The sequence below is a fragment of the Rhamphochromis longiceps genome, linkage group LG19 (genome assembly GCF_057381845.1).
Source record: "Rhamphochromis longiceps isolate RC_006_pf linkage group LG19, R_longiceps_female_GT1.1, whole genome shotgun sequence".
Lineage (NCBI taxonomy): Eukaryota > Metazoa > Chordata > Actinopteri > Cichliformes > Cichlidae > Rhamphochromis > Rhamphochromis longiceps.
The window spans coordinates 31,682,234-31,705,639 of record NC_140575.1 but is presented as its reverse complement, the minus strand read 5'-3'; the positions used below and the strand labels follow the sequence as shown (position 1 = coordinate 31,705,639).

Genomic DNA, 23,406 nt, shown 5'->3' with positions numbered 1-23,406 from the left:
GTCAGAGGAGGAAGCAGTTATTGGCTTGCCATATACAATGTGCTGAGTTTTACGTTTTATGGTTAATCCCACAAAACAGGCAGTTAGGACATTTGGGACAAAGCTGAAGGGGGTCGGAAGAGAGGCTTAAGACTGAAGACAGGAATACAGGAGGAGGGAGTATGACAAGGAATTGTGCTTCCCAGAATCCCACAGCAAAGGAGGCTCCTCATATGTTTTGTCCATCCCACCAAGACTTTTATTTTATGCCGTCAAGCATAAATTCATTCAGTGGGGGTATTCATGGTGCACTTTATTCTCAGTCCCCCCACAAAAAAAGGCAGACAACAAAAGAAACAGTTTTTCTTGATGGAAGAATTTATCACCATGGATGAGATCATTTCTAATAAATAAGAAGTTAAAAAATATGTGATAAAAATAATTTAGATAAATTATTCATAGTCAAACCTAGGTCAACATAAAGACACGTGGCCATGAATAGAAGGTGAGGGTCTTAACTGAAGAGAAGACATGTGAATGGTTTTTAAATATTCCACATTTTTTGGCAGATTTGATTTATTCTACTTCATAAATGTACAAAGACTAGAAGGAAATGCAGAGAGATGAGGACAAAATTATAAGACCTTAACTTGGTTGGTCATGAGATCGGACAGATGCTGAGCTGCCGCTCAAACAGTCAAGCACTGTTGATAAGCACGCATTTGGCATACTGTATATGATGCTGGCTAACTGGCTGCCTGTACAGATGTAAAGACATTTGGCTTATTTGGCTTAGTTGGGCTAAACATCTGAATAGGTAACTGAATAAACAATTTTTACACAATGAGCTAATAATGAGCTTAATTCTTTTTTCTTCTAAACAAACTTAAAGAGGTTTTTTTGAGAAAAAAAAGCTAGATGGAAGCCTAGAAAATAACAGAATACTGTGACTTGCAACAAGAAAACATAAAATTTTGCATGAAAAAAACAACATACTTTTGATCCATGCATGAGCTTAGGAGAAGACAGAATCAAATTGATATGGATTAACAGGGGCGTGTAATAGGAATGGACTGTACACTGAACCATCCTGGAAGACAAAGACCAAGCAGTTTCAAAAACCTGGCTATCACCATCCACCAGCCACATCAACAGCAAAGTGGGATACAAAGAGTGCAGAAGAGGAAAAGCAAGCCGAGGTGTGAGGAGCTTTGAAAGCTAGGAAGAAGTCACTGCAGCTCTGTCAGATGAATCTGGTCCTTTTAAGAAAAAGAGGGTGATAGGTGTAAAAAAGTTCTCAAAAGAAGCCTGACTGCAGAAAAGTCATACGTAGACTGTAAGATGAACTTCTCCTGAGTCTTGCAACAATCCAGCTGCCTCACAAGGTGAGAATACCTCCAGAGTGATATTTGACTCTTTTAACCTTGAGTAATATTACATTATAACATTATGATAAGGTATTTTGAATCCCAAAATAAATTATTTTGTGTTGTTTGTGCATAACAATGCTCAAGTGAGGCCTCAGTCACACCTGTTGGCGAACATCTGGAAACCTCCGGTCTCTAAGGAAAAATGTGCATTCTCTGACCAGTTGCGAGTGATTGCTGGAGGTCGCTGCCAATTGCTGTAAAACCGGTACAACCCCATTCATACAGGCTTAGAGACTAATCAGTGACTCCCTGGCAACTAACCATCACTAGGGCAACGTCTGCATTATGCAACTGGTTGGCAAGTGGTTGCTGGTAGTTGCTAGTAGTTTTCACTGAAAAAAAGTGTTGGTTGCAGCAGTAAGGCAAAACTTTTACTTTGAAGTTCCTCATTTCTACAGCTTGAAGTCTGTGTCTTCCATGCAAACTACGAGCAATCTCCTAGTGACCAAAGTAATCACAAGCGCACCCTCTTTCCAGCTAGCAACTACTCACCAACTGGGTGGGGAATGCATTTTTTTTCCCTAGACAGGAAGTTGGCAGGAGTTCATTAGCTACACTCTAGGCCTGTGTGTCTGAGGCCCAAGTAATTTCATATTTACTTATTTATTATATAACACAATTAAAAACATAAATGGAAAACCAAAGAAAATAAATATTTTAGTCAAGTGTTGACATCCTAATTTCTTTCATGCAATGGCAATTTGAAAGATGATGTTGCACCATTCTCTATTTGGTTACTGAGTAAATAGTTAAGTAAAAACACTCTGTAACAAACTTACCAAACCACAATATGAATTTCGGTTACTCTGTGCCTAATCAAAAAAAGCCTGAGTCCAGACGCAGAAGTTTTGCTGACCTGCCGAAAACTGAGGAAAGTATCAGATTCTCAGAGATGTTGACAAACCTCAGCCGCAGACACTACACTTTCCCTGTCTGCCGCCTCCTGACATTTGCGCAGTTGGGCTTCAAAGCTGAGTATTGACTGGACAGTGAAGAGGCCAAGCAACGTGTCTGGACAGAAGAATTACAACAGATCCGACTACAGTATATCCTGGAACTTCATGTTACCTTGTTGACTTTTTCTCTTGTTATCATTGTTTTTGTTCTTTCCCTCCTTGTTTGACTCATTCCTTTTCTACACTATTTCTTACTCTTGGCGCCACTTGACAGGCAGGGTTAGTAACAGGGTGCTGCTGACATAACAAGCCAACCCTGCTCCAAGTAAGACATATATAGTACCTCACACCTTCTGTAGTAGAATAATTACAGGAGACTGGCTGGATGCTGCATGTACCGGGAAACTGCTATCTCAGTATATAAGTGAGGGCAAGGCCAGCATGATCTATCTCAGCCTGAGCATCTGTCCTCCCCTCTCCAGTCTTCTTACTCTTTCATTGAGCCTTGGCACCAGTCTTTCTAGCTTACTCTCACTCTCTGTGACCTCACGTTGCTCACGCTTTCCTGGCTTTGAAAACAGTGGAACCTCAGCCTGATATATGAAACCGAGACTTGCATCTACCACTTCTCCAGAGGGAGCACTGTTCCACCCCTTAAAGATCATTCTAGGCTGACAATGCAGAAAATCTGCAACAGTTCACAAGGGCTAAGCTTTAAATGTGAATCATACAAGCGCTCAAATAGTTTCCTGGAAGTGTTCAGAGTCAAGTATTCTAATAGCTATTTGATTAATGTTTAAATGAAGACATTTTATAATGTTGGCCGAAGCATTTATTTTGTTCAGAAAATGACAGAGAAATATGTTGGTCACAACAACTAATGCTTGGAAATTTGGAAACTTAATAGCACTTCTTACAAGCAGTTAGTCAGCTTCGGCAGAAACACGACAGTGAAAAAGTCATAGCTGGGGTATTCATGATTCAGAAACACTGTCGGCTTCGAAACAATGTTGAACCTGCAGCCAAGTCTCACTATTTATCCCAGATCAGTGAGTCAGGACGCAAATATGTCCTGTGAGTCAAGAACAAAGCAAACATATGCATAGCAACTGTGCAATCTTCAGAAGTCTTGTATTGATTAAAAGATTTACTATGACTTCAAGATAATTGTTTTAGGAAGGAGGAAAGGGAAAAAAACTCTTTTATGAACCATCTGCCAAAACATTTCGTTAAGTTTTATTGTGCTACCACAAACACGTGCATAGTTCATCCAGCATAATTCCATAATACTAGCGAAAAAGCCCAAAAAGACACAAGACCCTGGCAATTAGCAAGAGGAGCGCCATAAATGTCAGACATAATTGAGCATTTTTCAGTGGGTTGGTGGAGAGAAATTACCCAAATGACAAATTGTCCAAAAAAGGAAATGATGATCTCAGTGTCCAAACGAATTATGGCACTTAAACTGACTTTGAGCGGATTAGAAAAGCACTGGGCCCGAGCCCAAAGTAGAGCACAAATTGACAAGATAAGTCTGAAGCTGTAAGCAATAAAAATCCATCAAAATATTCCCGGAAACAATTACTCCATTTCAACATCATTGACCAAAAATATGGCTCTAGTCATGGTAAAGTGATTAATCAAACCAAAAAGCCTTTTCCAACAAGATTGGAACTAAAACAGTCAGTCATCCAAGCCAAGAAACTATTAAGCCTGTCTGATTAGCAGTCTTTGGAGAATTTGCTGAATGCGCTGTGAAAGAGGCCTTCATCTGAGCAATTATTAGCTGGATACATTATAGTCGCAAAGTTATTCCAATAAATCCAAGAACAAGCAGAACTGGTCAAAGCTTAAAGAAAGAAAATAATCTCCTTGTACTATTTTAAGAGCAAATAGCATGGGACGCACCATGTTAGGTTTTCCTACCTTTTACAGATTTAACTTAATACTTTTCAGAGCAAGTCAGAAAATTCATACTTGCTTTATTTGATATTAGTTCTACTTAGTGTGTATTAAGGATTTAACATATGAACCCAGTCATCTGGCTTGATTTATTGCAATGGTAAACATATCCAGCACTAAAGTTGTTGGTAATGAACTGCTGTTTGTTCATGAGCCTTTAGATAAATTCTAAAAGCACAACGTGTCGATTTTCTGTAAGCCTGTCTGTATGAGAGCAATTGTAGCTGAAATAAATATCTCAAAACCACAAGAGCTGTATATTCACATGCATTCAACAGTGAAGTGAAAGGAAAAATCTGATGATGAGATAAAAAAGCAGGTTGAAATCTTATTCTTTATTTGCTCAGATTAGTTTTTCACACTCTCAGCTCTCTGCTCAGTTCAGCTACGGTTTGTCTGCTGCTCTGCACAGCCAGCAACCTGCCCGGTTCTCTATGTGTCCATAATCTGCTCTGTCACGTCTCAATATTCCATCTGTGTCCCGTTCAGCCTGAAATAATTATTCGTCTTTTATCTAACTACAGTCTGCTAGCTGCTACATGAATGACAACAGATGGCTAATCTGGTAATTGCTAATAGTAACACGGCTAACGTCAACATGTTAACACTAAAGATAACGGTTTAATAGTTTCGGTGTTGTTGAAACGGTATCTTTACTGAAAACCTTCATAAAGTGTTCAGTGTTATAAACATTAACTACTTCAGCTTTTTGTGAGCAGAGGAGCTTTGTGTTCGTCTGTCTGTAGCAGTTGTGAGTAAGGTAGAAGATGCAAAGATGGCACTGTTGGCATCAATACTGCTGCAGGAGTATCTTAATAATCTGAATATCCTTTGTTTTTTTGGGGGGGGGGATAATCAACCTACTACCCAGTGCATCACCGTGTCCCATGAATCACTGTCCTGAAAGGAAATAAACTAAAGTGACAAAAACGTTTTTTGTGCCAGGCTGCTAAAATGCTTTTAAATTCCCTGTAACATGAGAGTTAGTCAGAGCTCATTCACAAGTCTCCAGTGGCCAGTTATGAATTCACATTTTTTAGCTTTTCTCATTTTCAGCTTTTTTTTCTTTTTTTAAACTGATATAGGACCTTCTACACTTTCTTGCACTTTTCAGTAAATCTAATGAATGAAATAATAAGTTATTGCTAGTTTGTTAGCTGATAGCTTGCAAACCACGAGTAGTACCTGCTGTATGTCATAACCTTTCCAGTGTGGCAGGCCTCAGTTTCTAGCTGAGAAAAGGCTTTAGTCTTCTGAGCACTGGCAAAGCTATGGGCTATTTCTGCCTAAAATAAGAAGAGTTAGGTAATCACTTACGCAGTGTGGGCTGGCTGTCTTGTAGTCGAAGGTCGTGTGGTCTTGGCCTTTGTGGTATCAATGGTGTCTCTTTCTGAGGGCCTTTTCTGTGATTGGTCTTTCTGGAAGGGGTTGGTGCCAGGTTGAACACGCCTCAGGGCACCTCTATCACGGATGTACACCTGTTCTGGAGCCACCTCTTCACAGCGGGCGCCCTGGAAGCCTGAGCGACACACGCAAGTATGTGGCCGGCTGCATGAGCCACGGTTTTGGCAGGGGGGCTGACAGTCAGCTGAAGAGAGACCACAGATGGAGATCAAGTTATCAGCAGGTCAAGTCAAGGCATGTACCCCCTGTGTACGAAAGGGCAGAAACAGAAAAGGCTTTGCCTGAACACAAGGGTCCACTTTAAATTGATTTAATCGAGGGGTCGTTAGTTTCACTTTTTAACCAAGTTGCTCCTATTCCTTCAGCAGAGCCCCGACCTAAGAGCCTGTAGGGGCTGTCAAGCACAATTTCTCTTGTGTTTTAAACTGACCTGTTTAGTCTAAATGTATATAATCACTTAGATTAAATCCTTACCCAATTTCACTCTGAGGTAAAGCCTTTAAGACAAGTTCATGGCTCTTTCCAGTGAAGCTGGTATTTCTATATACAGAGCTTTCCTAAAAAGACCTTTTGTCTCTGATCTAGAGTCCAGTATGTGCGTTCACTATAGCGCAGCCAGTTCAAAAAGGTAATAAAAGCAAGCAATCATAAAAAATGAGCAAATAGGAAAAACTGTACAGAAGGCCAACTGCAAATATCTGACACTTCATCAAAGAAATGTCTTGTAAAGCTGAAAAACAAACTAAATCTGATGGGGCTTACGGTACTTAAGAGATGAATGTGTGCATAATATTTATCAATAGTCTGAAAATACAACGTACTGAGGTTATTTCATGGTCATGGAAAAATAATCTATGTCACTCTACAAGCCCACCCACATCCTCCAGACACTTCAAATACTGAAAAACACTGTGGCACACAACTTACAGGAAATTCTGACTGATACTAATATTATACTGATATTTTGGAGTGAAACTTGAAACCAATTTTCAGCAATTAAAATTTTTTGATGTATTAATATTTGAATATTACAGTTTTATCACGCAATGTTCTTGACATACATGCATACAGTACTGTGCAGGTCTCAAGCTATCCCTCTTTTCTTCATATTTTCTTACAAAAATGCAAAAAGGGTTCAGAGATTTTTAGAAACATGCAGACATAAATGGAAGAACAGAGTCTGCACAATTCTAACAAGCTCGAAAGTCAATGTTTGGTATGACCACCTTATGACAGCCTAAACTCTCTTATCCAAGCATTCTTGCCAATTTTGTTTAAATAGTCTTCAGGAATAGTGCTCCAGGCTTCATGACGGACATTTAAAGGTCTCCTTTCGGTGTTGGCTGCATTTTGTTTCATTGTCTGTCAAGACAATCGCACATTGATTCAGTAATGTTGAGGTCCAGGTTCTGGGAAGGCCAGTCCATGTTTTTCTATGCAGGCATACTTTTACAGTATTGGTACTGTGTTCGGGATCATCGTCAAGCTGAAAACTGAAGCTGTTGCCCATCAGAAGCTTTACCATGTTTTACCAATGGCTGGAGACATTCCCTTCCTTAAGAACAGCATTTTGACAGCCACCCTTCCACTGACACCATTTCTCAGGAGGCTTCTATGAACAGTCGATGGATCAGCTGAAGGACCAGGTCCTATATCAGGTTTTTGCTGGGGGGGGGGTCTCTTTCTTAAGGAAATGACTTTCTGATATACTGTTCTTTTAGGCCTAATACTTCCTGTTTTGTCACTCGCCCAGTTTCCTCAGACTTTTTTAAGGACACACTGCACACTGTGCCAAGACATGCCAGTCTTTGCTCCCATTTCTTTAGTTGAAAAATGCCAAATTACCCTGAACAAGACTCAGTCCTGTCTATTGCATATGATGTATTAAACACAAACAAATATGCAATAACTGCTTATTAGCTTTCCAGAAGTGTATTTCATGGACTCCTTAGCAACTTGCCGTAAAGATCCTACCACAATGATTTGCATACTCTGCTACATGTGCTACAGAGAGCGCTCAGTGGAGGCAGGGCTGCTCAAACTTATGTGGTGATGTCAAAATTCGTTTTCGAATTGCTCCGCAAAGTTTTCATATTGACTGTACCACAGGATATTTATGTTGATACCATATATATATCAATATCAAGCAGCTCTAATACAGATAATAAGCTCTCAATCTCGGGATACGAATGTATGCAGTTGACGGCCCTCGAGGATTCATGGCATTATCCTCAAACACTAAATCGAGCCACTGGTCTGTAGTGGCTAAAGCAAACAGCGGCGCTCTGTCAACATGGCTATGGAATGCTATTGACACAGATGCTGGAGTGGACACTGACAAATCACAGGCAGGAACGCAGCCACAGCTCTTGGCAGTGAGGAGCGCTGGCAGTCAGATGGACCCCACTGGGTGCGAACGGCGCTCTACCTGCTGCACACTTCCTGTTATTGCAATACTGGTATGACTTTGGACATTTTATGTTTCCTTTTAGTCTTGAGCAAAAGCACAAGAGGACCCCGAGGATGCTGTTTCTGATGACAGCAGATCAAACTGACAGGAGGAAACACGACAGCGCTGTGTAACAACTGTGGCGTCACACATTTACTTTCAAAGATAAGATATGAGTGCCAAATCTGCGTTTGTAGCTCTGTTTTTTGGTTTTCACATTAGAGCCCTTGAATAGTTAATTGAAAACCACTACATTATGCATCGTCAGGCTGTGGTATGATCAGAAATCCTAACAAATTGCGGCTTAAATATCAGACATTCACCGCTCTTTTCAGTTTCATGGTGGAGCACATTTTATTTAGACCACCTAATTCATTTCTTTTTAATTACTCTGAGGAAAATGTACACCCCATTTGATGAAGTGTACACATGAGAAGAAATGTGGTTGTAGATTTGTATGACTTGGTATGTGATCCGAATTTTCCATCATGGGATAAAACAGGGATTGTCTGAGCTCTACTTGGCAAGAATCAAAATACATCATCTAACTAAAGCACGAGCTGGCTGGATGCCACCGTCTTGTCCGGAGTCTGCTTAACCTCAAGTTTGTGGATGAAGCAGTGGATCAACTAGGCCACAGATTCCCGGGACATTATGCTGGAGGGACAAACTAGGTGTAATCAAACTGTATTCTTCAAATAGGCTTTTAGAAACAAAATGACCAAAGTGCACGGAGAGAAAAATAACCGATTCACGGCTGGCTTACGATGAGATATGTTCAATCGCGTGACCCGTTTTCAGCTGCGAGGGGCATAATTGACACCAGACAAACAAATGCTGCCTGTGCTGACAGCAGCACAGGCAGGTCAGTGACTCTGGACCTGACATATGCCCCATACGAACCTCACATAGGCCGTGACGCCGTATACCGTGGGTATCTGTGTTGTCTCTGTGCCCTGCCTCTGGGCTGTTGAGCACATTGTCACAGTAATTGCTGCCGTCCAGATTTGTCTTGCACATCATTAAAACTAATTGCCTCGCATTCCATCCATTTCACAAATATGCGCAGCAATTATTACTTTGCGAGAGTAATAATAAAATGAGAATCCATTGGAAATAAAAGAGGAGAAATAGCAAACATTCCTGGCATTTGCCGCTTCAGCCTTAATTATGAGTGAGGCAGACGGGCCAAGTTTTTGGAGTTTGCGTCCACATCCAGTCATCTGAAAAGAGGGGGGCTGCTGGACGGGTATCGAAAGCTTTGATCGATGAGCGCAAACACGCTGATCCACACACATGAGAAATGAAGGAAAAAATCTTTAGTCTTTAATGTCCAAGTGGCATCTTCAAGGAAGTGCTTGACAGCTACGGTTAAAGCAAATCTCCATCCAAAATTCACTCATGCAGTGAAGAAACACTTTCCTTTAAATTGCTTCATTTGGGAAAGTTCTTGTTTGCATAATAACTCCTCACCAATATATAAGCAATGCCAGGGGTTTTACTGTTTATAGTTTCTTTATTGGGTTACAGTTACCTCATAACTTCAGGTTTGCATGTGCACGTAAGTCAGACAGATTCTTGTGCCTCTTCCTCTGGTCTCTCGTTTCCAGCTCAGCGCTCGTTTCCAGCACATTACAGTCCACCAGAGATTTGCCTTCCCTTCTCTCTGATTCAAAGTAACACAACCCATTAAATCTTTACAGTCCCTTCATTCTGCAAAGGGTGACCTGAAACCATATCTGACACAATACAAACTTGTAGAAAAATCTCCTCGCTTTACACAGGTCAGAAGAGCAAGCAAGAGGTAACCTGACATTTCTGAAAATAATATTAGTATTGAAAGCCTAATCACAATAATCTCAGGCAGGACCCGCTACAGGCTGAGAGCATTATGCACCATTATGAGATTTAGAGGCTGAAAGCTGCTCTGGAGATTAGAATTTAGTACAATGTGATAAAGGGCTCGACTACAAACCCTGAATCTCAGAGGCAGGAAGTTGGAAAATAAGAATGAAAGTGCAATTTGAGCAACTTGCTGCAAGTTTGCAATCTCCGTCCACATGCATGCGGATGCAATGTTTGCGAAGAGGCTCAAGATTCTGAAAGGCATTCAGAGCATCGCAGGCATGAGTAAAAATCTTGTGACTCAACATGTAGTGGGGTAAACCTCATGTGATGACAGCAGGAGGCTCTTTTTAGGAGTCACCACAGAACCTGACAGATCTCATGAAATAGGTCGAGTGTTCAGGATTGTGGGGGCCACGGCGAAGAGACAAGCTGAAAAAAATTCCGCTCATCTGGACTCCCTGTCCACGGAAGAAGTAAGAATTGGTCTATTGAGCAGTTAATACAATTGACCTTCAATGCTAACCATTTCAAGTGAGTGTTAATCTCTCCGCAACATGTGATTTCCACATGGCTGCTGGAGCGAGTGCCATCATTTCATGCATTCCCCGAATGCTAACTTTGCTGTCTATACCCAAACTGCTGTTACTGTAACTTTGCAAGCCTTCATTAAATGCTCATAAACACACATCTCTATTTTTATAATTAAAACCATAGGGGGAGTGCGCCTGACGCTGTGTGACTGATCCCATATTTTCTCTTTGTGGTGAAGCTTACAAGGGTAATATTTCACTAAATTAAGGTGCTTCTGTCATAGACGTGCAGTTACAGTCACAATGTGGGTTTTTTCTTTGCTTGTTTGTTCCAGTACAGTAGTTAAAAGCTTTTCTTTTCCAAAATCTGTGTGTGTGTGTGTGTGTGTGTGTGTGTGTGTGTGTGTGTGTGTGTGTGTGTGTGTGTGTGTGTGTGGAAGGGGGGGATTTGTTAACCTACATCTGACCCATAACAATGTATACATTACTTTTAGCCATGCTGCTGTGTGCCTCTGCCACGCCCCTCAATCTCCCACATTCAGCCCCTAATGGGTCACATGCTGGGCCAGTCTGTTGAGGATATCTGGATCGGGGGGGATTGCAGCTAGTAAAGCTGACTCTGTGAGACGTGGTGCTCTCCAAAAACCCACAAACCCCATCCTCGTGAGGGATCACAATCCCAACAACTTCCATATGGTCTTTAAGCAGGAGGGTGCTGTGATATATGGTTGGCTATGGGCTGTGGCCTCAGTGAGAGTGTGTGTGTGTGTCGGTGTGTGACTGAAGGAGAGCGGTGCTTGCTGTTAATGTTCATCTGTAAGTGTCACTCAAGCTCAGGCTTTCTTCTTGGGGTCGCTGAACGATCTACTTCAGCAGATGGACTTCTCGCAACACGATGTCACGAATAAAGTGTCGCGTGTTAATGAAGTAGCTTTGTGTGACTAATTGCGCTCTCCCTCTCGCCTCTCTATTTAATTCTTAGCAGCTTATCAACGATGATAAACAAAAGAGGCATTTTACAAGGAGATGTTTGGGTCCAGACACTGAGCAGTACATAGTTTTCACCACACTTTTGTCTGTGGTAGCAATTAGAAAAACATGTGGTGTAGGAGGCCAAAACAGGGCCCAATTGCAACCTACAATGAGAAGCACCAGCTGGACTGGAGAAAACAGCACTCCTGGTTTGGGAAGACAAACTGAGAGCGGGCTGTCCAGTGTCTATGTTAATGATGGGGTCTGGGACAGTGGGGTGTGTATTGATTACAGGATCTGTCTAACAGGCCATAACTCTCTACAGGACTGCCAAAGGAGTGTCATGCCCCAAAAGTGTAAACTGTGCAACCCCCACAAATCCACACATATGACACATGACGTCAACAGAAACACAAGCATCCTAAAAACCTCTTCCTGTTTTTGTAAAGCAGAGAATAGTGCTATGTTGGCCAGGATCTCGCTGGTATTAGGCCTGATGTCAGTTAAAATTCACTCCTTCAGAGTATTAATGAGTCTTCTTTTTTGAATTTGAATGACTAATCAGTGGGAATGCAGGATTTCTTTAGTGTCTTTGTCTTCATCATATTGGTTGGGAACTAAATTCTGGAAATCCCATAGAAGCTTCACATTTCCACATTTTCCTATCATCAGTAACTCTTCTGCTGCCATTAATAAATAAAATATTCTATAAAATATTCTCATTTTGCACATAATAGACAAACTAGGTCACCTACACATTACAGGAGCTCCTCAGACATGGAAAGCCATGCCGTGAAGCTCCCAGCACACAGTTTCTGTGCTGATGTTAATGCCTGAGGAGGTTTGGAACTGCTCATGAATCAGAGCCGCTGTGACTTTTACACACCGTGGCCCTCAGCACTTTGTGACCCCGCTCTGTAACTTTAGATAGTCTGCAACTTGAGTTGCTGTGAATGCTTCCACTTAACAATAACACCACTTACAATTGATTGTGGAAAATATGTAGGAGGGAATGTCATGAACTGACTTGTTGCAACGGTAGCATCCCACTACAGTGCCAGGCTTGAATTCAGAGAGCTCTTTAGAACGACCCCTTCTTTCACAAGCGTTTGTAAAGGCAGACTGCATGGCTAGGTGCTTGATTTTATTCAGGCACCTATTCAGTGAGATTGGAAACACCTGAATTCAAAGATTCAGTACTTTTATCCATACAGTGTGTATGTGGCGTGTGTAGACAAGGGTGCAAATAACACTAATGTGCAAGTCCAGATTCTTCATTTCAGCATATGTCAAAAGATTTGACTTGATATGACTTGATATGTCTAAATATGTCAAAGTATTGGGAGTCACAGACTTTTAAAAAATAGAAAGTGATGCAACAAATATGCTGAAGCAAAGATGGCAGACCTGCATTTCGGGGAACTGCTTTGAAGGTCAGAAGACACGTGCATGTACTTGTTTCTTTGCCAGCTGCTTCCCACATGTTATAACAAAGATGAGCATTAAATGCATTTCACACATAAGATCAGGTTCAAAAATGAAGTGCTGTGATGAATAAATAGACAAAGAAGAAGGCATGGTCTTATACTTTTACGGTGAATGCAATTAATGAATTAATTTATAAAGAAAAGGCTTTGTAGGAAGGGATAACCATGAAATTTTAAACAGCAGGGTCGAGCCTTTACTGTACTGTCGGTGTTCCAGACAGGAAAGTTGTAATCCTGCTCAAGCTACCCTGGGGACATGATGGAATCAGAGAAAAATGTTGCTTGCTTTATTTTTTTGCTTTGAGAGGAAAGTTACCTTGTGGTGGCAAAGGTAAAAACTGAGGGAGAGCGATGTTTCTGCATGAGGAGTTACTTTAGAGCCAGGATGGTGCTCTGAAGAGCACAGCAGGCCAAAGAAAGCTGGAAGGGAATCAAAAAGAAACTCCTTTCTACCACCTTACACTCTGTCAATCAACAACAGCCTAAGAGACTGACAACAACTTTATTCCTCCATGTGAATGAAGCACCTTTCATCTGCCCTCTCTAAGAAACAACAGGGTTAAATCAGGAGCCATCTGTGGGGTCACGCTCTCACTGTTAGCCGTACTTGCAGCATGTTGCCATATGTATCACGTGCTTTTGTCAAAACACTGTGATGTATAGTGTGGTGAAATTAATTCTGCCGCTCAATCCAAAAGCGTATGCTTCGGGGAGCACTACGAGCCGGGGGTATAAAGAACGGTAGTTCCTGTCAGTGCTGCAGTTACCCTTTCCCCACTGTTTCCTGCCCTTAAGTATTCTATATTGTCCCATGCATTCACTCTGTGTGTGGCAAACCATGCCATTAATCTGATTAGTAAAACAGCCATCAACCTTCGAAGCCAGAACAACCCAGAACAACTTTAGTGCGCTCTTTTAAAGTAGATAGTAGTATTTATTTATTGTCATTGTCAAGAACAATGAAATTGCGTTTGGGGCTTCCATACAACCCAAAAAAAGAAGAAAATAATAAATACCCCTTAAAACCCAAGTGTACATATTTAACCCAGTGTGACTCCAATGCAATAAGACAATCCTTAGCAATAATGTTCGTAGAAATTCAGACAAAGACCTGAGAAACATGACAAAATACAACAATGCACCCATTCAATATTATTGTACTGTGAGATATGATATCAGATATGATAGTTATCTATTTAAGAAAGAGGGGGGGGCAGGAGGGGGAAGAGAATAAAGATATGATGCACCAATGCAGACCAGTTCATTGCTATTAAGAAGTTGGATATGGTTATTGTCCGTGAGAGGGGGGCAGAGAGTTCAGGAGCCTCACAGCCTGTGGATACAGGCTGTTGGCCAGTCTGGATGTTCTGGCCTGTATAGACCTGTACCTTCTCCCTGAGGGCAGCAGATGGAAAAGGTGGCGCGCAGGGTGATGTTGGTCCCGCAGGATACTGTGCACCCTCCTCAGACAGCGAGTGGGGAAGATATTACTGATCTCTGGCAGACTTGTTCCAATAATTCTGCCAGCTTCTTTCACCACCCGCTGGAGTGCTTGCTGATCGGCCTTGGTGCAGCTGGGGAACCACACTAGAAATCCATACGTCAGAACGCTGCTGATGGCACAGTTGTAGAAGTTCAACATCAGAGATCTGGGAATGTGTGCGCTCCGCAGTCTCCTCAGGTAGTAGAGGCGCTGTTGGGCCTTCCGTGCAACTGAGGTGATATGGTTGCCCCAGGAAAGCCATCCTTTTCAGCACGCGGACTGAAATATTTCAACAGCAGTTGAATAAATTTCTATTTCTTTTTTAAAATAAAGAACATCTGTCTTCTCCCGTCTTCTCTGCTGCCATAATGAGGTGTACACTGTTCAATTTTAAGTGACATAAGTATTTGATGAAATTTTATAAAGATGTTCGTGTCCTTTTCCTTCAGTTTGGCTTTATGAGAAAATACCTCACCTATTTGTAGAATCCTCATCAGCTACAGCTGTGTTTTATGTTTTATGTTTAGCTCTAAATGAAATGCATATAATAATTGGTAATCATCGGCATAGTCACTCAACACATGAACTCAGAGAGTTCAGATTGGGACCGTGCTTTCTCATATGTAGCACACAAAAGAAGGTGGCCTTCCTTAGAAGTGTTCTCTCTGCTTGAAATACTCAGTTTTGTTGAGGAACAGGATGGAGCTCAGACTGAGCACACAGGATGTAACACATATGACGACCACTCGAATTCACAGGTCAGTTCTCACATGGTCATAAACGGACATCACACTGACTGCATGATCCTGGGCTAGGAAGCACTGAATGCCCTGTGGTACTGAGCTGCCCATTTGCATTGTAGCAAACAAGCTCAGGGCTGCAGTCGTCATGCTAACATTATCACTCTGTGCATATTAGCAGGACTGCTTTAGGTGCAGCCCGACAGAGCATCTGTGGCTGCTACTAAACAAACTACAGTAAACTGCTTCCATTTTGGCACAAAAAACCCCCGTGTGAGCAATCCGTAGTACCCTATCCACAAAATGATTTACTGCCAGCCACATGAGCGCAAAGATATGAGTGGAAAAAACACAGTAGTGTGATTTAAATCTACATTCCGGTTACAGGGGGCTTTAAAAGTTTGGGTTCTTTTTTTCAAAACGTGTTTTAAACCAAAACTTTAAAACAGTAATTTTACGCTGGTGTACAAGACGTCTAATTGAGGGTTACTGTATTTATTCTAAAACATGCCAGCAGTTCAAACTTCCCCTCTAATTCCATATCTAAGTATCTCACTGTTTTGTAAATAGTGGTTATTTAGAAGCCGGTGCAACAGATTTGTCGGTACTAAACAAACATGCTGCTTTCTCTCGTTTTTTATGGTTTACTACTTATTGATGTATTTAGTCGAGCTGATGGTTAAAACAACACTTTAAACTGATGGAAATTCTTATGTTTTAGTTAGAGTTTTGACCATGAACTATCTGCAGTTTTCCATCTGAGAGCTGCAGATAGTCACGAGGTTGTTGACAGCACCAGTAATGGAAGCTACAATATGGGCTCCTTCTGCTCCTTTTTTCTGTGCAACTGCACTTTTGATGAACAGATGTGAATCATCACACTGAGGAACTAAGTCTTAAGTGCTGACCCAGAAACAAGATTCCCCATTTAACTCACCAGGAGCTTCGATTCTACTTACGAGTAAACAGATGGAAATATAGCCAAGCTTGCACCTGGCCTCACTTTACCAGCCAAACGCAACACACACACACACACACACACACACACACACACACACACACACACACACACATACATCTTTGGTTATAAGCCACCATAAATAAAATTAATATTCTTTAGGTAAAACTGTGGTAATAAAAGCCTATAAGCTTTCATCTGTAATAAAGGCAGTTAACTTCACCAGAAGGCGAACAAGCATGACACAGCAGAGGAAATGCAATGTTCTTCTCAATGATTCAAAGCCTAACAGTCAGAACTCGCTGGCTATTTTTGGCACATGGAATTTGCTTTAATACATAAACAAGTCTGCTAACCATCAATCCTGAACTTGAAAACAGAGATAGTCAGCACCAAACCTTCCAGGATGTGGGCAGGACCGAGGATTTAGTGAACCAGATGACGATCTCTAATCAGACGCACGACCGAGACTGAGACGTCAACCTTTTAATAAACACGGCTCTTAAACGTAAAAATAGGCGCACTCCCGGGACGACCTGTGATCCAGTTCCTGTCACGTTTTCTCTGACCTCAACGCAACTGAACAAGGAGGTATTGTGAGGAAAGCGTGATTCTAGACACTCAATGCAGCCTCGCGGGTGAAGCCCTCAGCCGCCACTTTGTATTAGACAATAGTTCAATCCCTTCAGTGAAAATTTCCTAGACACAACTCAGCCACGTTATGTTTTTACTTCTTGCTCCCGCCCGGCACGTTTGTTCCTTTTCTTTCCCCCACTGTGAACATGTTTTCTCAGGTTGCCCTCTCCCAGTAAAGCAGGCTGGATGTCGGGCAAAGACGAAGTATAGATATCCTGAGCTTGTTTTCCTCCACGGAGGTCTTCTACATGGGGGCTTCCAGTCCGCGCTCCAGTCTGGGGCCTTTATGTTGGCACCTTGCCGGCTGTGGCGCTTCACTCAGCTGATGATAGCATAGCCTCCAGTCAGACCTGGGTCAGGGCCAAGCCGTAAGAGGGTCCAGATGGTCAGACAGTCCCCTGGCCTGCTCAGATCCTCCGCCTTGTTTAACATAGGGGCGCTAGGCTGAACCTGTTATTATCTGGCAGATTAAAAGTATTTACTCTTTTAATTTAGGTAACTCCAGCTCCACATTAAATGTAATTTACGCCTTGGTAAGTGTGCCTTTAACTCTGCATTGAGGGAGGGGGGTGAAAATGGAGGGAAGCTTTGTGTTGAGCACGAGGGAGGCAGATCTAATAAGAAGACCGCTGGAGCCAATCAGCTCGCTGTGTACCGGCTGAAATGTGCGTGAAACGGGGTTGCGTGTGTGAGGGGGAGATAATTAGCAGAAACAAAACAGAGAAAACAGTAAACAAGTCAAAGAAAAAACCATGGCCAGTTTTACTGGATGTCACTTAACAGTGTGGGTTTTACTGCGCTTGTAAAATTTAAAGATAACTTTTACTAAAAAAAAGGTTTTTCATTCCAACCTGTTATTTTTGCCTACAGCACAACATGCAAGAACCAAATGTGGAATGAGTTGCAGCAATCTTACTTTAGGATCATCTGAAATAGCATGTCTAAAAAATGGATTTTCTCCCAGAGATTAGGGCTGCCACGATTTGTCGACTAGTCACGATTACGTCGACTATCAAAATCGTCGACGACTGATTTAATAGTCGACGCGTCGTTTGAAGCTTTGTAAGATCACAAAAGACGCAGGAATAATAGCAGGATTTAAGAGTGTAATAACGGACTGAAACAGAAGATGGCAGCATTGCATGTACAAGGATGTCAGCTACCGTTAAACCCCGAAGAAGAAGAAGAAGCAGCTGTGTCCCAGAATTCATAGCGCGGGCCAGCGCAGTTTCCAACAATGGCGGCAGCTGGTTAGTTTTAATGTTACTCTTATTATTCTTTCTGGGTCACAAAATAAACGTTTAACATATTTTCAGGCAAGAATGTAGCTGTGTAAACCTCAAATATCTGCTCAGTTTATCAGGACACCACATATTTTCTTTTTTCTTTTTTTTTTGGCTTTTTAAATAATACTTTATTATAACAGCATTAAAAGACCCATTAATAAAGATAAATTGATCATGTTTAATATTGGGGGTTTAATTAATGGTAAGACATCTTTGAACTGTCTTGTAGGAACAAACATGCTGATGATTTGGAGGAAGTAATTATTGAGGTTAGCACTGTGGTTAGCTACTGTGATGATACATCTGTGGGAAGGATGTGATTATTGTTTTTGCATTCATGGTTAAATAGTTGTCATGAAGTGTACAAAGGCTGATTAGTAAAGTCAACTTTGAAATGATTTGTAATCACCCAGGCTCAAAATTTCACTGACCCTTAACTGTTGTCATAAAACTCTATTCTTGCAGCACAAAGCAGACGAAGCCTTCTGCTGTTGACTCTCCGAGCTAAAAACCATCAACAGTCAGTCTGTTCTTCCACATTACCTGCTTACACTTTTAGTCAGCTAAACTTTAACAACAAATATGATGTGAAGAAGGAAACACAGCTGTGTCTGATTACATCTGTAATTAGTCAGTTTTTAATTACTGTATCACAACAAATGTGTTGATACTAATTAAAGAAGTTCAGTGACAGGTGATTCTTTTTTTTTTTTTTTTTTTTTTAATAAATAGGACAGGGGGAATGAATGAGAGAAAGAGGGGGAGAGAAAGAAAGAAAACCAAAGGGGAGAAGAGACGGTGAGAAGGGGGGGGAAGAGAGAGAGAAAAAAAAAAAAAAAAGAACTCCTGGGTCACCTGTATGGAGAAAAAAAAAACAAAAAAAAACAAAAAAAAAACAAAAAAAAAAAAACAAACAAACAGAGGAGACAGCAAACAACAAAGAGCAACATAATAATAGAGAAAACAAAGCACCATCACAATAAACTAGCTAGTCATAGATATCAATATTTACTAAATAATAAACGATATTGTGCAGCACGCAAGATAGACAGCGCACAGTGTGCTTTGAGGCAGCAGCCAAGAAAGCTTTAGTCCGCGTCTGTGAATACCCATGTGTGCATACCTGTGTGGATCAGCATGCTTGCATTCCAAAGGTTTCTCCATGTAATGATCTGCTAGGGAGTGTGGGGGGGCCACAGCCCCGTCCTCCAGGGTGTGAAGCGGGTATGGAGGAGATCAAAACTCCAGACATCCAGAGGCCCCCAGAACACAAGAGACCATGGAAGACCAACAGAGGGGCAGCCGCGCCACTGTTCCAGTAAGAGCTGAGGAGAGTCCCAGATGAGGGCTCGCCCAGCAGCCGCGGAGCAGAAGTCAGGGGGAGTTGCAGTGACGCGCCCGTGAGCTCCGCCGGCAGCCAGCTGCGCCTGAGTGACCGAGCCCCAGGCCGAGAGGCCGGGGGCACCCCACCTCCAAAGGGGGCCGAGCGAGCCCCAGGCCCCAGGCCCCGACAAGCGGCCGCCAAGGAGTGAGCCGGTGTGTACCCGGACGCCCACCCCCAGACACAAAGAACCACCAACACACCGACACCTGAGGGAGTCCGCCACCGGCAGGGGAAGTGGTGGTGGGTGGAGATAGGCCTCCAAACCTTGGAGGGCCTGAGGTGTCCCCAGAGAGGTGGCGTCTGATACCCAACCTGACATATAGACACAGACATACAGGCACACACAGACACAAACATCCATTCCCACCCTCATGCTCTCATATGCACTCACTCCACACTCAACCAACGTGGAGACAGACATAAAGAGACGCTGTACACACAATCACACTCCCCAAGCGTACTCTACAAACCGGGTCTAGGTACCCTTGCCCCTGGAGGGGGGAATTGCACCCAGACCCAGGTGGTGTTACCCTTTTCCCTGCGGTGGGGAGAGGCAGACCACCCCGACTCCGCAGCAGCAGGGAGGCCCCACACCCCAGACCGCAGTCGGACGGCCAACTCCTCCTACTAGCCCTCCCGCTCCAGCAGGCCGCAGAGAATGGGGGTGGGAGAAGACTCCAAACCTCCCTCCACCCGCTCATTGTAGTGTTGATGCATATGTGTTCTAAGGTGCAATTAAAACCCAGGAGGGCATGGAGCTACCTGCCATGGAGCAGCAGGTAAGCGCATAGTCCCTCCTGCTAGCCCTCAATGACTAAGTGTATTTAAAATTGAGAGGTGGGCAACGACGTCAGGGGTGAGGTATACACCCTGATGGTAAATTGGACTCCGTGATTGTGCCCACCCCCAAGATCCTATATGTATGTGTAATGAGAGTGTGAATAATGTGAATGTCTAAGTTTGTGGGATAAAATTGAGGCAGAGGCAGCCAGAAGGGGACGGGGGGGGGGGGGGGGGGTAGCCTCCTCTGCACCCTGGTGACATACCCCCACTCCAAGGCCCTGCATGTGTGGGTGGTTGTGGAGGAGCGGGAAGAGGGAGGCAGCTGGAGATGGGGAGGGAAGGAAGGGAGGGGCAGGTAACCCCTCCCTGGGGCCAGCTCCCCCGCTGACCCCAGTAGGCACTCCCACCCTCCGCGACCCGCCAGGGAAGGGGGGCCCAGGCCCATCAGACCGGGGCCCAGTGCAGTAGCGCCCCCCGGCTCCACAGAGCCCTGGACAGTCCACCCAACCCCACCACAGAGAAAACTGCACCCACCCCACCATCCACACATCTTCCAGACTACATAAGACGGTAAACGCCCAGGCTGAGATCTTCCTCCACCTCTCCTGTATCTCCCCTCCCGCAGAGAGTTCCTGAAGAGAAGAAAGCTCCTGCAAGATGTGACCATCCCCCCCACCAGATGAAGAGCCCCCCAGGCGGCTCGACGCACCGGCGGCACCCTGCTCCAGGGCCGGGCCCCCATGCACCCACCCGCCCACAACCCCGGCAACACACCAACCAGGACCCAAGCCCCCGAGGCCCGGCCCGGGCCCCAGCCCAGAGACGGAGCGCCCCCAGAACCTCACGCCCATCCCGGACCCACCCAGGGGCAGTCAGGTTGCCAGGTCAGTAACCCACGTCCGTCAGCACAGACCCTCCCCTAGCCCCGCTGCACGCAGCCGCGAGGAAACAGTCACCTGAGAGCCAACAGAGCCCCCAACCGGACGTGACCGCTACCCCGGTTTGAGCCCCCCAAGGAAGATGCCTCCGGGGACACCACATATTTTCAAAAGCGCTCCGACGTTTTCGGAGACATCTGTTACCCACTAGCTCGTTAGCGAGCCGGGGGCTAGGCTCACTAGCGCCGTGAGAACACCGGACTCCCCGCAAATCGTTTTCAAACCCACCGCTGTCTTTCGCTACTCAGGTTAAATATATATGAGTCACTTAGATAACTTAACAATGTTATTGTTTGGCTTTTTTTTTTAGTATTTTATTTGTTCCTGAGTAAATCAGTTTGTCTGAGGTTAAAGTTATAGTTTTTACACAGCTGAATAAACGTCAAGCAGACAACTGATTATCAGAAGTGTGAGATGCTCCAGAATATACTCCAGTGTCCTGTTATATTTTAGATAGCAAGGAGTTTATTAAACTTCACCGAAACAATCTGCAAATTTCATTAAAATTTAATAAACTATCATCTTGTCTTTATTTTTAGTTAGCACAGACCTTAAACACTTAAAGCTGTAAGCTAATGATAGTTATATAAGAGCAGATGCTGCTGGTGCAATAAGCTGTAGTTTTGCGTCCAATGGATGATGATCTGATTAGTCGACTAATCGCAAAAATAATCGGTGACTAGTCGACTATCAAAATAATCGTTTGTGGCAGCCCTACCAGAGATAGTCCATATGCAAGCTAAAGAAAGAAACAGCAACACTGACCTGGGCTGAAAAGCGCTTTTTCAGCCCAGGTCAGTGTTACATTTTAAAGATATGGCTCTGCATTCATTCACAGCCTGTGTCTTCTGTTCCACTTTTAATTATCTGGTTATTCAATACTGCTGCGGTCGAATAAAAAGAAGCAGCAGTTCCACCCATAATTAAGGACTGCTGTCACAAAGACAGCCAAGTGCTAAGTGTCGGTAATTTCCAAGCGAGGGTCTTACATGAAAAGAAAAAGGCAAACACTGCATGATGAACATGACCATGGGGGCAATAACACTCAGGGAAAACTTTCATAGGGCAATTCCGCTTGACAGGATAGTCATTAGTAGCCATTTACTATGTTATTTTTCAGTCTGAGGGCCTTAGATTGTAAAGCCTCTCTGTCTGCAAAGTTTACTAGCAGAGGAAGTTCTCTTCTATATAATGCATGGCAGTGTGCTTGTGTGCCGCTTCACCAATTTGTGTGTCCTCGGTTGCCAAACTGAGCAGCCAAATCAAAGGATATCCAAGCAAGGTACGTTTATTTAAAGTTTACACAGGGTACTGAGTTAACGACACTTACGTTTTATGCAGCGGTTGGTTCCTGGTGCCAAAGCCCAACCAGAGCAGCACTGCTGACCTCCACAGACATTCGGCCTGAACAAAAGATCACAAAAGACGAGAAAAACAGGGTGAAATAAAAGTTCTTTTTCTCAGGTGTTAATCCACAAGGCAATAACTGTGAGTAGGGTGAACCTCCTCGCATGACAAACTGATCTGATTGCAAAGGCTGTTAAGGGTTTCAAATCCTTCTGATGTGGCTAGGCTATTGATAGGAACAACTTGGAGATTACGCTATAATTGCATTTTATTTAATAATGAAAAAAAAATTCAGGGCAAGTCACGAAACTTTATCTGCGTGTGGACCCACAAGTCCCTCGTGCTGTTATGCTAGAGTCCAGGGTGAAGACAAATACAGAGTTATCTGAGCCCTGGAAGGATTAAGCGAGGCAAACGGGACACGAAAAAACACCCTGCATCTTCTATAAATCATAGAGCAAATGAGAGATGACAAGTTTTAAACAGCTATATCTGGATTCTTTTACTCGTTAATCCTAACTGGTAGTCCAGGCCAATTTTTGCGGCGAGATAGATGAAAAGGCACCAGACCGCAAGAGCAACTCTGGGGCAACAGTCAACACGCTGGCATGGCTCTGTGCCCCATCATCTTTTCACAAGATATTACAGTAAGTGGATGTCTGACTCATGGTGATTTGAGAAGATAACGGGGATTGACTCATTGACCTCAGTTGGATCGCGCTCAGTGGATGCTCTGAGTGTTACTGAGGCGTCACAGGGATAAAATGCAGTTATTTGGACCCTCTGGCAAGATTAGTTTTGTCATAAATCAAACACATCAGGTCAGGCTCGTGCCAAAGACATCAGTCATCACGTTCAAATTCCATCAAGGGATTTATGCATGTAATGGAGACC

General features: G+C 43.3%; 1 protein-coding gene across 2 annotated transcripts in view; it reads right to left on the bottom strand.

The window, feature by feature from the left end:
- LOC146647155 (latent-transforming growth factor beta-binding protein 2-like) overlaps nt 1-23,406 on the bottom strand; it is a 92,760-nt gene that overhangs the window by 66,635 nt on the left and 2,719 nt on the right. For both annotated transcript variants that reach the window (XM_085392421.1, XM_085392422.1), the window contains exons 2-3: nt 22,496-22,569; nt 5,585-5,855 (exon numbers count right to left, since the gene is read on the bottom strand). In XM_085392421.1, the coding sequence (XP_085248547.1) occupies nt 5,585-5,855; nt 22,496-22,569 (345 nt within the window). The remainder of the gene's footprint in view (nt 1-5,584; nt 5,856-22,495; nt 22,570-23,406) is intronic.